The sequence below is a fragment of the Pipra filicauda genome, unplaced genomic scaffold (genome assembly GCF_003945595.2).
Source record: "Pipra filicauda isolate LSUMZ 115617 unplaced genomic scaffold, ASM394559v2 scaffold35_size7292922_pilon, whole genome shotgun sequence".
NCBI lineage: Eukaryota > Metazoa > Chordata > Aves > Passeriformes > Pipridae > Pipra > Pipra filicauda.
The window spans coordinates 1642335-1656922 of record NW_024104487.1 but is presented as its reverse complement, the minus strand read 5'-3'; the positions used below and the strand labels follow the sequence as shown (position 1 = coordinate 1656922).

General features: G+C 41.7%; 1 protein-coding gene across 1 annotated transcript; it reads right to left on the bottom strand.

Annotated features, from left to right (window-relative positions):
* Positions 1 to 6000: 6000 nt before the first annotated feature.
* Positions 6001 to 9671, bottom strand: LOC114004322 (relaxin-3-like). Its single transcript, XM_027752182.2, has 2 exons — positions 9422 to 9671; positions 6001 to 7242 (listed from the first exon to the last, which is right to left on the bottom strand). The coding sequence occupies exons 1-2, from the start codon at positions 9636 to 9638 to the stop codon at positions 6875 to 6877; spliced, it is 585 nt and encodes a 194-aa protein (XP_027607983.1). The 5' UTR covers positions 9639 to 9671; the 3' UTR covers positions 6001 to 6874.
* Between the last annotated feature and the right edge of the window lie 4917 nt (positions 9672 to 14588).

The window sequence follows — 14588 nt, the reverse complement described above, 5'->3', positions numbered from 1 at the left end:
TTTAAAAGACTCTCAGAAGAACTGGAAAGGTGGGGAGAACCAAAAGCTGGATTAAATATCCCATGAGAAAAAAAGGATACTATTGCAGAGTTGTATCAGAAGTACCACAAATCAGACTACCTAAACAAGGATAGCAAAAAAGTCCTGTTTAAGTTCAAAGTATGTGATCTGTAAAAATATTTTAGGTATGCACAATCAGTTTTACCTGGGTGGTGTGTGATTTAATGGTGCATGATGGAAGAAAATTAATATCTTGTTTTATTCCCTCTATAATACAGCTGCAATCATATTATAGATTTCTTAAGATGAAAAAAAATCCTACAAATGTAATAACTATTAATGATTTTGCTCTGCCACTATAATATTGTCTACTCTTCTACTGAACCTAGACAACTAATTTTAACCTTAGTCTTTATGTATATGTAATAATTTTTACATCATTTTTAGAAAACTTCATTAGAAAATTTAATATTAACCAATCAATTCTTTAAATTAGTTAAATTTATCTGAGTACCTAGCTCAAGGGTATTGCAATTCACTTAAAATTGCAGTAATTTCCCCACAGCCAGAACTCCAGTTCACGCTCACAATTGTATTATTGAGTTCAACTAAGGTGAACAATGAAACAACTAATGTGAACAATTACATCAGGAGCAGTTGAAAAAAGCAGCTGTTAAATGTTGATGCTGGTGTGTTGCCTGAGCTACAGATGTTTGAGCTCTAATCAGATCAATAGACTTTTCTAACTATGTTATTAAAACTCTCGGCCAGGTCTCTATTAGAACTGGCTTCTCAAAAACACTGATCTATCAATTAAAAAGGTAAATCAAACTTAATATCTAGTCTGTGTACAGCAGCTTTTGCATGTATATCCTTATATGTTTTAATACTCCTTTATTTTCTAAAACTTATGACTATATGTTGGTCTTTTTTTTTCTTATTATGTCCTCTGTGTTCACATTCTCAGCCATATCTTTTGTAGTGGTTGTAATTAAATAATACATTACCTTCCAGGTGTTTTTTCCATGTTACGCAGAGTGCTTCAACACCTTTCCAGAACTTTCTGGGTAGTCTGTATCCTTCTGTATCACTTTCTCATCAAAATGGTAACTGAAAAATGCTCTCTGAGTGTATCTCTTTGAAGATATCTGCACTCTGCAGCTCGAAGAGTCAATGCAGACAAGCAGCTGAGGGAACAGGCAGGAAGCTGTACCTACACACTTCAGTGCTGGGCTGGAAACCATCTAAGTTTCCAAAAGCAAAGCTGAGAATGCTTCTCTTTCATTAGGTGGATAAGCCTGCAAAAAATAAACAAAGGTTAAAAGTTAAGCTAAATTACACTCACATCTGGCAAATAAGGTCTGACTGGTTGCTGGACAACTGGAACAATACAGAAGACCAGGCCTTCTTTCATAGCCCATTCAGATTTTGAGCCATCTAATTTGAACACACACACACATACACACACACACACACCCACACACCCCATGCAGCACTCAATGAGGGTGAAAGAAACCCAAAAGAACTAGTGCTGAGAGACTTAGGATGAATGTTGGAAATGTAGGAAGTCTGACAAGGTGTGGAAAGAACCCAACTCTGCTCAGCAATGGAAGTGCAGCAATACAAACCTTAGGAGGTTCTGAAAAGTTGCACTGCTATTCAAGTAAGTTGGCCCACATTGTTCAGGGCTGGAAGGATCCGTGGGATGACTCTTAGCATCCCTTAAGCCAGGAAGGTGTCCTAGTTGTCATCAGTCCATCATAGAACACACCAGCCACTTACTAATGTTACTGAGTGGCTCCAGGGCCAACACCTACCACATATGAGCAGGACAGGAATTTTGACCTGCCTACTGAAGTGTCTGCCTCTCAGAAGTTCTGCACAGAGGGCACTAGACTGCTGTGGGCAGCATAGCACTGCATGGGAGCCCTCAGCCCAGTGCTACGATCTCAAATGAAAAACGAGCAGGAGGAAAAGTGTATCATTGCACTGTGCTGCAGCATGGGAAACACCTCAGATTTCATCTCTCGGCACAGGGACAAAAAGATGCAAAGCTATATAGACAGAGAAGTATTTCAACAGTGGCATTTGGTCAAGACTAGTTGCTGCTGAACTCAATGACTTCTGCAGTGCCAGAAGCATATGGTCAGAGGCAAACTACACCAAATTGCTGTCACATGTGTGTAGCAATTTCAATAAATAAGCCACTGAGGAATGATATTAGGAGAGCTGAAATCATGGTGACCCTGTTCTGGTTCAGAGGCAGAAAGTGTGATCTTGCTGCACTCTGCTTTCCTCTTGTTGGACAAAGTAGCTCCTGATGAGGCACTCCTCAGTGCCAGAAGGGATGCATCACTTGCTGGCTGAGGTCTCACAGAAACTGAAAGGAGCTGCCGCATCTCAGGTCAAACATTATAATCCACAGAAGGTTACCCAGAAAAGACAAAGCAGCATAGTTGTCTGGAGGCTGTTTGGCTGGCCTACTTTGAAGGTGGTATCCAGAATTTTTCAAAGCGCAAAGGTTGACAGCCAGGTTTTTGTTGTCATCTGAGGTTCTGTACATGAGAGATACACTACCTCACTCAGCTGCGTTAAGAATGATGCGCTCTTGAAAAATCATGGAGAAACCTCTGGCTTTACACACTCTAAGGTTAAAATAAGAAAGTAGGCTGCAGCTGAGGAACATTTAGCAATGCAAATCAAGTATAGGAAACTTCGAGGAAAAATGTAAGTAGCAGGGAGCTTAGGCGAAGAAAAAGAGGCTGATGCACAGACTAGAGAATTTACTTTCCTTCACATTAGTGCTGGTTCTCTAGAGTTTGCAGGCAAGAAAGAGGACTGGACAAGCATACTGTTACAGTGAACTATCTAATATCAAGACCTGACCACAAAGCAGGTGGCACAAAGCAGTCTAACAATCAAATAAGTCTGTTGGAACTAAAATCCAGGGAAAGAAGCCAACATTTCAGGTGTTTGTTCCCAAGACACATAAAAGATGTGCAATAACAGAATGGCAGTGTGGCACAAATGAGGAAAGGACCCTCTTTCAGCTACTTGCTGACATGTGTGAGTGACTGCAGAGCAGCAGATGTGATACAAGTTTACCTAGGTTCTGTTCTGCTGAGTAGGATATCTATTGAGATTCTGCTGCCTGCTAAGGAGGAAAGACAGTATGCTCAGAAAATCTTCTTAAATCTCAGAGTGCTAATACTAGGTCTGTCTCCAGCTTTGTCAGAAGGTAGAAATAAAGACATTTTTTTCCTGCCTGTCAGTGAAGGTAAAAAAAAAAAAAAAAAAAAAAAAAAAAAAAAAAAAGCACATCTCACAATAACTCAGGAATTTAGATGTTTTACTCTCTGGTTTAAACAACGGGCAAAGTAAAGAATGGACCAAATAGGACCAGAGTTTAGGAGGGAGATGTATCTTTCAGGTCTCTGGGATTTGCTAGACAGTTCTCTGAGGCACATTTAGTGTTCTATCTATGGTCAAAGTTACACATCACCACTATTTGAGGTCCTTGGCTCTAACTATACCACAATCAACACATTGCATAATGCTTTACATGAAGGTTCCATGAGGTTTAAAAGAAGGCAGTAGCAGGCAACAGAGATGGAAAACCTGTTGTTACGTACTGCTGTGAATTATTCCCATGCCTTTGGGCACTGTTCAAGGAGCTTAAAGTCAGACCTGAATCGCACTACACATACACCCACAAATAACACACTACAAATACCCCCATAGTGAAAAAAATTCCCCAAACCACCCAGAATACACTCATGAACACACAAATGGCACTGCTAATATGGAAATGTGCTGGTATACCATTTTTTACTCATGAATTCAAAATACTGCTCAGAAGATGGCTCACATATCTTATTAGATTACCTAAAAATTGGGCACTTCCTGTGCATTAAGACTACAACAACAGGACTCTAAGCAATCTCTGTAAGCAGCAAGTTGCTCAAAGAATACTTTTCTCAATACCTAATTTCTCTGTGAAAGAAATGGGTGAAAAACCTCAACTTCTGCCTTGTAAAAAAGTGTATGTTTCTGAACAGTTGTGATGGTAAGCCCAGTGTGCTGCCTTGAACTGCTGCACTCACATTTATGCTGCTAGATACATGTGGCAGCACTCCCCAAGGTGCTTTCAGCCGAGACAGTGTCCTTGTGGTCCGCTACGTGGATCAACACACAACTCAGTCATTATTTTACGTTTTTAGCTATCTGCTTCAAAGCGTGTTTGCTTCCTCTACCTATTAGTCAGACACCTCATTGTACATAAAAGTCTTGCTTCTGGTCTTAAAAAAGTATCTTTGGACACTGAGTCATGTGAGCAGTAAGCAGATGGCCCCCTTTAGACCTATTGCAATCAAGTGACATGTAATTGTCACCTTTGGCTATATTGCAAAGAAACCACTATAAAATACAGCCTAGTGTCACAAAAGATCTTCAGTCTTTGAACACTCAATTTGCTTTAAAAGAAAGAAAACCTTTGCACACTACAATACATAAATACTTCCTTACTCTGAAATAGACTTAATTTCTATCTATGCCCTCTGCCTGTGCCATGGCTGACCTGCTAAAGCTGTTACAGACTGTGATGCCTATTAAAAAATCAAATGAAAACACAAATTTCGCCATTTCTCTGGGTTGACTCATACCTCTGAAAAAAGCCTGTTTATTTTAGATAACGGCTGATTTTTCTATTTATAATCTCATTTCAGCCTGAAACAGTTCCTCTCAAACACTAATTTCCACTGGAAACGTAACCCAGCAAGTTAAACTTCAGATTGCTCCATTCAAGACTTAAGTTCACAAATTTATGGTTTTAACTACATCTTTGTTTCACTCAAGCCTGCTATCACCATATTCACCTTTCCCAGTATTCCTTTTTAAAAGCTTGGGAGATGGTTTTCTAGCAAAACAAACAATGCATACAGGCTAATTTTCATTTTCATCAAGCATGGCATTTTCACATTGTTCCTTTTCTTAGGGTTTCTACATAACTCTTATTTTTCACCTTACTACTAAGAAATCTTACCTCCAAAAGCCCTTGATCCTGCTCAAAACTAAGGAATACTTCCCCTCAAACTTCTCCTGTATTCTTCTAGGAAATCCTAATATAAACTAGGAGTCTCCAAAACCAAAACTATTTGTGAGGTGAAGTTGGTGGAACCCAACCTATAGAAGTTTAGCTAACTTGTTGAAAAAAAACCTCCCAAAACTATAGCAGAATTTTATACAGTTTTTCCACTCAGAGTGGCAAAAAGCATCTTAGAGTAGATGCAACAATGATGTTTAAGAAGAAAACTCATCTCTTCATAAATATTGTTGTTACAATGACAGAAGAGATGGTGCTTTTCATCTGGAAGATAACAGCCTTCATAGTGAATATCCATTCTGCCCTCTTTCTACTGAATAAATTTGATGTCTTTAAAAAAATAAAAAGATTGATAGATGCCTAATTGCTGCAGTAACAATATCATCTTGGGAAAAGGAATAAAGAAGTGATGTGATAATTGCAGGAAGCAGTAGTCCGATCAAGGAATACTTGTCAAAAGACAATTTGAAGAACAAAGCCAAAGGTAACAACTCCACAGTTTGAGCCATGAAGCATACTCTGAGTCAACTCCTGCTACAAAGATAAGTTACCATGGGCATTATAGAGGTCAGAAAAAAAATAACCCTCATGTCTTGAACAATACAGCTAGAATGCTACTTGATACAGCTGAGAAAAACAGACAGGAAGGCAAAAGGATTAGGAACTACAAAGATGAAATTAGCCATCTATAAAAACAGCAACAATTTGCAACTTAAAATCTGAATTAGTGTAGACCAGCTTACCATAAGGACACACAGAAATAGGTCTGAATATCTGTACAGTAAGTTGCTTGATACACATCCCACACTCTCACTCAGCAGTAGTAGGGAAAAATGGGGAAGTAAACAACGAATAACAGAAGTGCTAGTACTCTAACTATTTAACTCCATTCATGAATATGAAGAAATATCTATATTTTAAATGTCATGTTATGGTAAAGTTTCTAGAAAGACAATACTGCATAAAAACAATTCAGCAATTACAAGGAAATGTAAAAAGTGGAGTCAAACTAACTGGCAAGATAAGTCAGTGTCAAGTGGAGTTTCAACTGGCAAAACATTCTTTCTGTAGAGCTTTGTAACATGGACCCCCTTTCAAGAATTTTGTTGAGTGTTACAAGGAAGCTGAAGAGGGACTCTTCATTAGAAACTTAGTGACACGAGTAGCAGTAATAAGTTCAAATGGAAAGAGGAGAAATTTAGGTTAGAAATTCTTCCCTGTGGGGGTAGTGAGATGGTGGAACAGGCTGCCCAGAGAAGTTGTCGGCAGCCCATGCCTAGCAGTGTTTAAGGCCAGTTTGAATGGGGCATTGAGCAACCTATCTAGTGGAAGGTGATCCTGTCTATGGCAGAGGGGTGGAACTGGAATGGTCTCTAAGGTCCCTTCCAACACAAGCCATTCTATGTTTGTCCTGTTGACAGTCGAAGAGTAATTCCATAACACTTAGTATAATTACATTTTAATGAAGTACTGAAATTCTTCCTAAAGTGTTACAAAGATATAATACATCTGTAATATAAGTGTTAAGGCTCAACATTAAAATGAAAAGACTTAGTAAAAAATATAGATTAGAAGTTACTGCAGCAAAACAAAGTCATTGCAATTACATTTGTGGGTTTTTTTGTTGTGGGTTTTTTTTTAAAGAAAACCAGCAATATTGACTGGCACATACAGACAAGATAAAATACAGTGAGAGTTTTCTTCCTCCGTACAGTATTCAATCAAACAGCACTGCAACAAACATTGATTACATGCATAAGTGCAGAGAGAATTTTAAACTCTACATATAGTACTGATTTCAGCTTTTGTACAGCCCCATTTACAACACATTCCTGCCAAACCCAGAGACTCCCGTTTTCTTCTTGGAAACCTGGCCCAAAGATAACTGCTTGATTCCATGGGATTTGCATTTCCTGTTCCTCCCCTGTCCTTTTGATCAACTTCCTCTACCTGTCGAACAAGTTCTTTGAAGTTGTCTGCCACAGGTACATATTCATTAAAGTAATTTAAACTATACAAGTCCTTAAATGTCTCCCATCCAAGAACCGGGCTGCTTCTCTGCAGCTGTTCCACCTCAGGATCTAAAACTGATTGCAGGTTGACGCTTCCAAGTAGTTTGTTACTTGCTGTTTGCGCAGCACCTGTTTAAAGAGAAGACATTTTTAAGTTCAGACTGTCAGAGCATTAAAAGAGCATACAATCCTAAGAAACAGCAATAAAACCTATTCAGTTAGTATCAAGTGAAGTACTATTATCAGGCACTTCAGAGTCTCCACACTATGCCTTACTTGTAGCTTACTTTTAGTGGAATCTATGTTTTAAAGTCTGTACTGCCTGTTAGACAAAGAGAGTACACAGCTACAACTGTGACTAAAGTAAAGGCATCCTATCACAACTGCAGTGTTACTGACAGAGAAATCTCAATTTTTCCACAGAAACAAAATTTTGTTGTAAAGACATGTATCCAGAAATATCACAGAGCTACGTCGTGTGGCACATGAATTACATTAGACCACTCCTCCCCTGTGCATAACCACACAAACTAGCATTGTGTGAAGAACAAACGTAGGAAGGACTAAATAAGCAAAAATCATATGTAAACTGCTTCTTACAGATTGCATTTTTCTATAGCTATTTTTAGCTGATGGTTTTCACTCATTTCTTCTCAAGGCACAGCAGAGGCTTGCAGAATTTACTTATGATGTGCTTCATCTCACTGTGTTCTCAAAAATCTAGCTCTACTTCCTTTCACCTCATACTGTTTCTCTTTATTTTAATTCTCCAAGGGAAGTGGCATTGCTTACTACAGCTAATGTGAAGGAAAGTGGTTTATTCAATGCTTAATTTAAAAAGAATCCAAAGTAAGTCTTTTTTTTGGTGGTCTTAATACTGCTAATACGGTTTTTTTTTTTGTTTCAGAAAGCTGAAAGAAAACGAGACGATCCAGTGAATGTTATATTCACTTTAATATGGGTAATTAGTATATAGTAGCTAACTTTCAGATAGAACAGTTGCCTGAGTATGTACAAAAATAAAAGCGGCTGTAGTTACTTTACTAATTAGACAGTGACTGCTATTTAGTAGTCTTTTGGGGTGGGGAAAACTTTAGTTAGACATCATGCAGCACAGTGGGAGCTCCTCTGTGACTGCTGTTCTCAGAAGCTGCAGTTAATAAAACAAAGTTGGCTGGGAAAGCACATAATCCTCGCAGAGGCTGTAGACAAATAATTTGTTATAATTACAAAGGTAACTTTTATCTTTTACTCAACACCCAGGAAACTCAGAATACTAGCTTCATTACCTGCCTGAGGTCTTAGGTTATTTCATTAACGGTGTGTTTAATTAAAAAAAAAAACTCTTCCATTGCACATTTTAGCCTTAATACCAACTTTTATCCTTATTAAATAGTTTCACAATTCAAAATATCGACATAAATGAGAGTCACCACTTAAAATTACTGTTACCTTACTGCTACTGTAGTTTGCAAACACAGCCCAAAAGAGATCTGCTAACACTTTCGTAACATACTGGGCATCGGATATGCGACAGCAAAACTCTAAGGAACATTTTACCATTAGGTGTTTCATCACAGACCCCTAAAGCAGTTCTTGCTGTCTAAATCACAACCTGAAGCACCAGAGAGTCCCACCCATCCTCCAACGTGCCAACTCTTTGGTGTAGAGCAGCATAAGCGAGTGATAAAATCCCGCGCGATTCCACATCCATGGTGGTCCCGCATGTCCCCCGGGAGCTCTGCCGGGGACCACGGCGTCAGAGCTCCTGGCAGGGAGGGAGGTCCGAGCTGGGCTCCCCCCGCAGCCGAGGATTTACTGAGCTTTGGGAAGGAGCAAAGCCGTAGCGAGGGGCATTCCCCACCGCTCCCCAGGGCGCATCAGCCCTCCCTGCATGGCCAAGAGAGGGGAAATGTGTGATTTTGTGGGATTTTAAAGTACAAGTGCCTTGGCCGCCAGCAGCCCTGAGCAGCAGCGCGGTATCCGAACTGACCAAAAACTTTGCGGGTTATCCCGGCTAATAACGCCTCGGCGCCTCCCGTGCCTTTCTCTCTGAATCACGAGGGTGTCCTTCCAGAATTCACGGAAAATGCCAACCAGGAACAAGAAGAAAAGCGGGAGAGGGACAGGGACGCCCCGCGGCTCAGAGCGGGAAGAGCGAGCGGCACCGAGGGGCGCTCGCCCTTCCCCGCTCCCTCCCATCCTGCCCGTTTCTTCTCACAGGCCCAGGCTCGGGAGCGAGCGAAGCGCCCCGACGGCCGCCGCCGCCCGTCCGCTCGCCCCTCGGCCCCGCTCTCAGGACACTCACCGGCCGCGGGCGCCGGATCCACCGCCAGCAGGGAGAGCCGCTTCCAGCGGGACCCGCCGCAGGTGAAGATGACGGCGCGGATGAACTCCCGGCCGCACAGTTTCACCCCGTACGCGTCCCCCTCGCCCGCGGGCAGCGCGGCGCCGGGACGCCCCGGCGGTGCCGCGCACAGCAGTGCCACCGCGGCGCACAGCAGTCGCAGCCTGGCCGCCCCCATCGCGCCGTCCCCGTCCCGCGGGCGCGTTCCCAGCAGACCCAACGCCCGCCCCCACTCCCGCGACCGCGGCGTCCAGCCCCGACCCTCAACCCGCTGCCCGCCTTTTATGCGCTGCGGGCGGCGCTGAGTCACCGCCCCGGCCCCGGCTCCGTGCCCCCTCCCCTTCCCCGGTCCCACCGCTGCCGTCTCTCGTCAGGAGGTCGCCGTGCCTGAAGCCGGCGTCGAGGAGCCCTCGGGAAGCGCTCCTCCGTGTTCCTGCCCCTTGCTAGCTGTCGCGGCTCTTCACACAGCCGGTGAAGATGCACCTCAACTTCGGCCTCCTGCCTCGGGCTCCCGGCCCCCCACCGACCCGGAGACACACCCCATCCCCTCCGCTGGGTCTACACCTCAGTTTTTCCTGTTCGTGGTCAGGTGGTAGTTGCCAGTGCCCTCTCGAATTGTTCTGAAAATGTGAAAAACATCAGCTCAGCTGTTTTTTCCCCTAGCAGGTCTCGTAACTACTTCTACATCCTAAAAATGCCTGACGCAAAAAGAAGCAAGTAAAGCAAAATAAATGCTCTTCCACAGGATTACTTCAGCTGTGGATACTTGAGGTGGGATTTCATAGCCTGGATTCCTCTCAAGTTTGTTGTTCTGGAGGCCTGAGTTCAGTGGCAGCCATAGGCACCCAAGTGTCAGAGATGCCTTGGCTCCAACATGTGTGTCCTGGAGATGTGGAGTTCCACAGCTGTGTGTCTCACCAGCAGGCCCCAGCAGGCTCTCACTGGCAAGGGTGGTGTTCTTCAGACCACCAGGCAGAACCATGCACCCTGTGAAAGTAAACCTTGCTTCGGGATTTGTTTTTTTTCCCCCCAGCACAATAGGATACGAAGTGACTGCTTTTATTAAAAGTCATACTGTGGAGAACCAGGAAAGTTCATCTCTCTTAAAATATTTTGAAGCTGTTTTCTGTAGATCCTTTTGCATAAGGGCTATGCTTTCTATCCCCAAAGTACTGTTAGCATATAGAAAGAAAACCCTTCAAAACTCAATCTAGAAGGAGGGCAAAGAGAAGACCTGCATCTGCAGACTCCTACTGTGTGTACAAAGGTGACTGATTCACTTGTGCTGGCAGTGAAGACATAGTCTCCAATCACCTCTTCAAGGAGGACTTGGTGTTTTACACTGAGTTGGATCTAGAATGAGGCTGTCTAAAATTGGGAGCAACCTGTGAAGTTGTTATTGTGGTTAAACCCCAGCCACCCACCAAGCCCCATACAGCCACTCACTCCCTCCCCCACCAGCGGGATCAGGAAGAGAATCAGAAGGGTAAAAGCCAGAAAACTCATGAGTTCAGATAAAGACAGTTTAATAGGGAAAGAAAAAGTCATACACACAAGCAAAGCAAAACAAGGAAGTAATTCACTGCTTCCCATGGGCAGGCAGGTGTTGAACCCTCTCCAGGAAAGCAGGGCCCCATCGCACCTAACAGTCACTTGGGAAGACAAACACCATCATTCCAAACATCTCCCTCCTTCCTTCTTCTTCCTCCCCACTTTATATACTGAGCATGATGTCATATGGTCTGGAATATCCCTTTGGTCAGTTTGGGATCACCTGTCCTGGCTGTGTCTCCTTCCAACCTCCCATGAACTCCCACCTTTCTCAAAAAGTGTGGCAGCATGGAAAGCAAAAAAGGCCTCGGCTCTGTGCAAGCACTGCTCAGCAATAACAAAAACATCTCCATATTATCAACCCTGTGTTCAGGGTTGATACACCCCCATACCAGCCATTGTGAAGAAAATCAACTCTACCCCAGCCAAAACTAGCACAGTTGTCTACATTTGACCTTCCTTTTTAGTCCAGTCTTAAGTGTTTAGACAGTGGTATGTCTTCAACAGTAGGCACCATCATCCAGATGTTAGTAGGATGCAATCTGCAGAAGTGGAGACTGCTAATCTGAAATTCCTGAAGAACAAAACCTTGACCTGTTTTTCCCTCAGTTGAAGTCTTACCTACTATTCTGTTACAGACAAGTTGTGCAGAGATAACCACACCTTGCATTTTGAGAGAGCAGCACCTTGATTTTGTTTGTCTTGTGACTTTCTCTGAAAATACCCATCCCATTAGTGAACTTACTTACTGATTGTAAGCAGTGTTCTAGATAAGGGAATTGTTTTCAGTGAGTGGAAACCTGAAGTCGTGCAAAAGCACTACCAGGACAAGGCAATAAGGAAAGTGCCTCCTGAGCTGGGCAGTGACTGGCCTGATGACTCACTTAGCTTGTAAATGAATATAATTGATTTTATACCCTACTTTGATGCCCATGTCCAATATTTTTTCCAGTCTCTAAAAGCAGTAAAATGTAAAATGTGTCTATCTCAGAGTTTTTACCAGGAAATTTCAAGAGAAGTTCCCAGATAGCAGGCTGATTTGTCAGTCTAGCTGGAAAATTCCTGACTCTCCACATGCTTCAGTTTCAAATTTAACTGGACCATCAGTTACTGTGGAATCCCATCTAGCTCCCCCTACGCAAAGGCAGACATTATGATGGTTTTTTTTTAAGAACACCACTTTTGCAACTATCTGAAGAACATAACCTCTAATGGCAGCTGCTAAATGCAAGCACTTAAAGAGACTGGAAAACAAATAGTTCACAACAGCTATTCTGACCTCGCTGCTTCTTCACCAGGGCTACTGAATGTAAAAGACAATACTTTCTTTGCTTTCCGTTAAGCTTGTTGGTATTTGATAGAGCACGAGTTGTCAAAGAGACCTTGGAGGGAATACCTTTTCAAGACATTCCTAATGCCTCAGGGAAGCCTCACTGCAGCATTCTTCATCACTCTTGGTGAAAAGCATAGGCTGTGAATGCTCTCTTCCTAGGATTAAAGACTGCAACACCAGGCACCGAGTTAATGAGTTTTATTAAGGATCATATCTGAACGAACTGGCAGTAGCTTGACATTGCTTAATGTTACTATCCTTAATGCAGTTTCGTTAGTAGGGTGCTCATGTATTGTGCAGTACATCCAATGTACTGGCTCAATGCAAGTATTTTGTATCTTTCAGTTTCCTAAACCAAGGTAAAAATAATTGTACTATTTCTCTCCTTCCACTAAATTATTAATCTGTTGTGCAATAGCAAACTTTATAGAGGGTAGAAGATGTTTCACAAAAACTGCTGGCTAAATTAAATGGCTTTAACAATACCTCAATAGCCTTGAATACCTTGAAGACTTATTCCCATGTTAAATGACAATCTACACAGAAAATCAGTGCTAGGACAGAAATGTACAGACTTAATTAGATTTTTTCCAGAGACTTTGTTTCAAATTCATGCAATTCACTACTGCAAGAACTACTTAGTTTTTGAAAGCTGCTCAAACATGAATTTAAAATATTTATTAAATTATTTCTTATTTGCTTAGCACCACACAGGATTCTGTAGGAAAGGAAAAATACCACCCTATCCATGTGATTGGTGATCAAGTACCAGCATTATCCAGTTATCTTCATTGTGGGGTTTAGAAAGAAATTCAACCTTAAGAAGGCTTATAATTAAAAAATTAGGAGATCCATGCATTATTGCATAATGAAGACTAAGACTGATTAGTCTTGCAAATAAATAATAACACAATCTTTTTTGTATATGTCCATGTAAGTGCTTTCCTTTTCTACTTTTAAAAGCAGTGATGTGCGGTCACAACCATAAAATAACTTCAAAACATTTAGAAAGGGGCTGGAATTTTCAATTTTCCCTATTGTAAGGAAGGGTACCAAACTGGATTCCCCAACTGGCTTTGTTTGTTTCTCCTCAGTACTCATGTATCCCATCAAAATCAGATTAACAAGAGAAGTGTGGGGCAGGCACTTGGGGCTCACAGATGGCACGTACTTTATTGGGTTCTGTAAATAAAATATATCCATAATTAGAACACAAGGAGTTTTGACATCCTAATCATGACTGACCTGTCAGTTTCCTGGAATAATCCTGCTCCAAGTGATACTGACTCAGGATACATGGTTATCAGACATTATAATCAGGAAAACCAACAGGATTAAGGTGCTAAAACTAGTGCCTTCAGGCCAGAACAAGGTCCCCCTGGAGTTACTCTCCTTTTTTTCCCCAGTGATTCATGGAAACAGAGACAGTTGCTGTGATATATTAAAGTAAGTCTAACAGCTGAGGCCAGTTAAGCCCAAATGACAGAAAGGAGCAGGATGTTTTAGGTGTTTTATTTATTTCCCTAACAGGTATGCTGATTATGGGCAACTTGTGCTGTAAACATCTATTTCCCTTTAGTAAACCTAGTCACAGGTAAGCTTTCCTGCTTTCTTGCATTGTTCTCTGAAGGAAATCATACCATTACACCACTCTGTTTCTGTCACTATGTGACCGATATGACTGGGCATGGCACATGCAAACATTTTGATTAATACACTGGCAGTAGAATAAACACCCTGTAAAGAAGAATGAGCATCTTCAAAACAAAAGCATGCATTTATCAAGGAAAAAAAAGCAAAGCTAACAGTAAAAAAATAAAGGCAATAAAGGTGACTAACCCTTAACTTCTTGATGATCTTTGGCACATTCTATGTAGCCCATTTAAATCCATTTTTGGATTTGCATTATACCGGCCTGCTTAGAGCCTGTATTTTTTCCCTTACAAATTTGGTAACTTCCACTGATACTTACTGTGTAATGCTGAATTAAACTTGCCCCATTTCTGTCACTTTTTAGTGTGGAGTCTTGCAATGGATTAACACTACTGATCTAAGTTCAAACTTTGGGGAAAAAAAATAAAACCAAATTTGGCTAGGATGGAGTAATAAATAGTGACTTCATTATCTCATACAACTGCTGTCTAGGCCATTACTTTGCTTAGCCTTCTTCCTTTAACACCACCTTTTGATCCAGCACCATAGCCAGAAATATGTCACAAACACACAGATATTGATTCCTAATTC

Coding starts and splice junctions, on each gene's coding strand:
- LOC114004322 (XM_027752182.2), bottom strand. CDS start 9,638: ATGGGGGCGGCCAGGCTGCGACTGCTGTGCGCCGCGGTGGCACTGCTG. Junction 7,243..9,421: donor GGATCCGGCGCCCGCGGCCG/GTGAGTGTCCTG, acceptor CTCTTTAAACAG/GTGCTGCGCAAACAGCAAGT.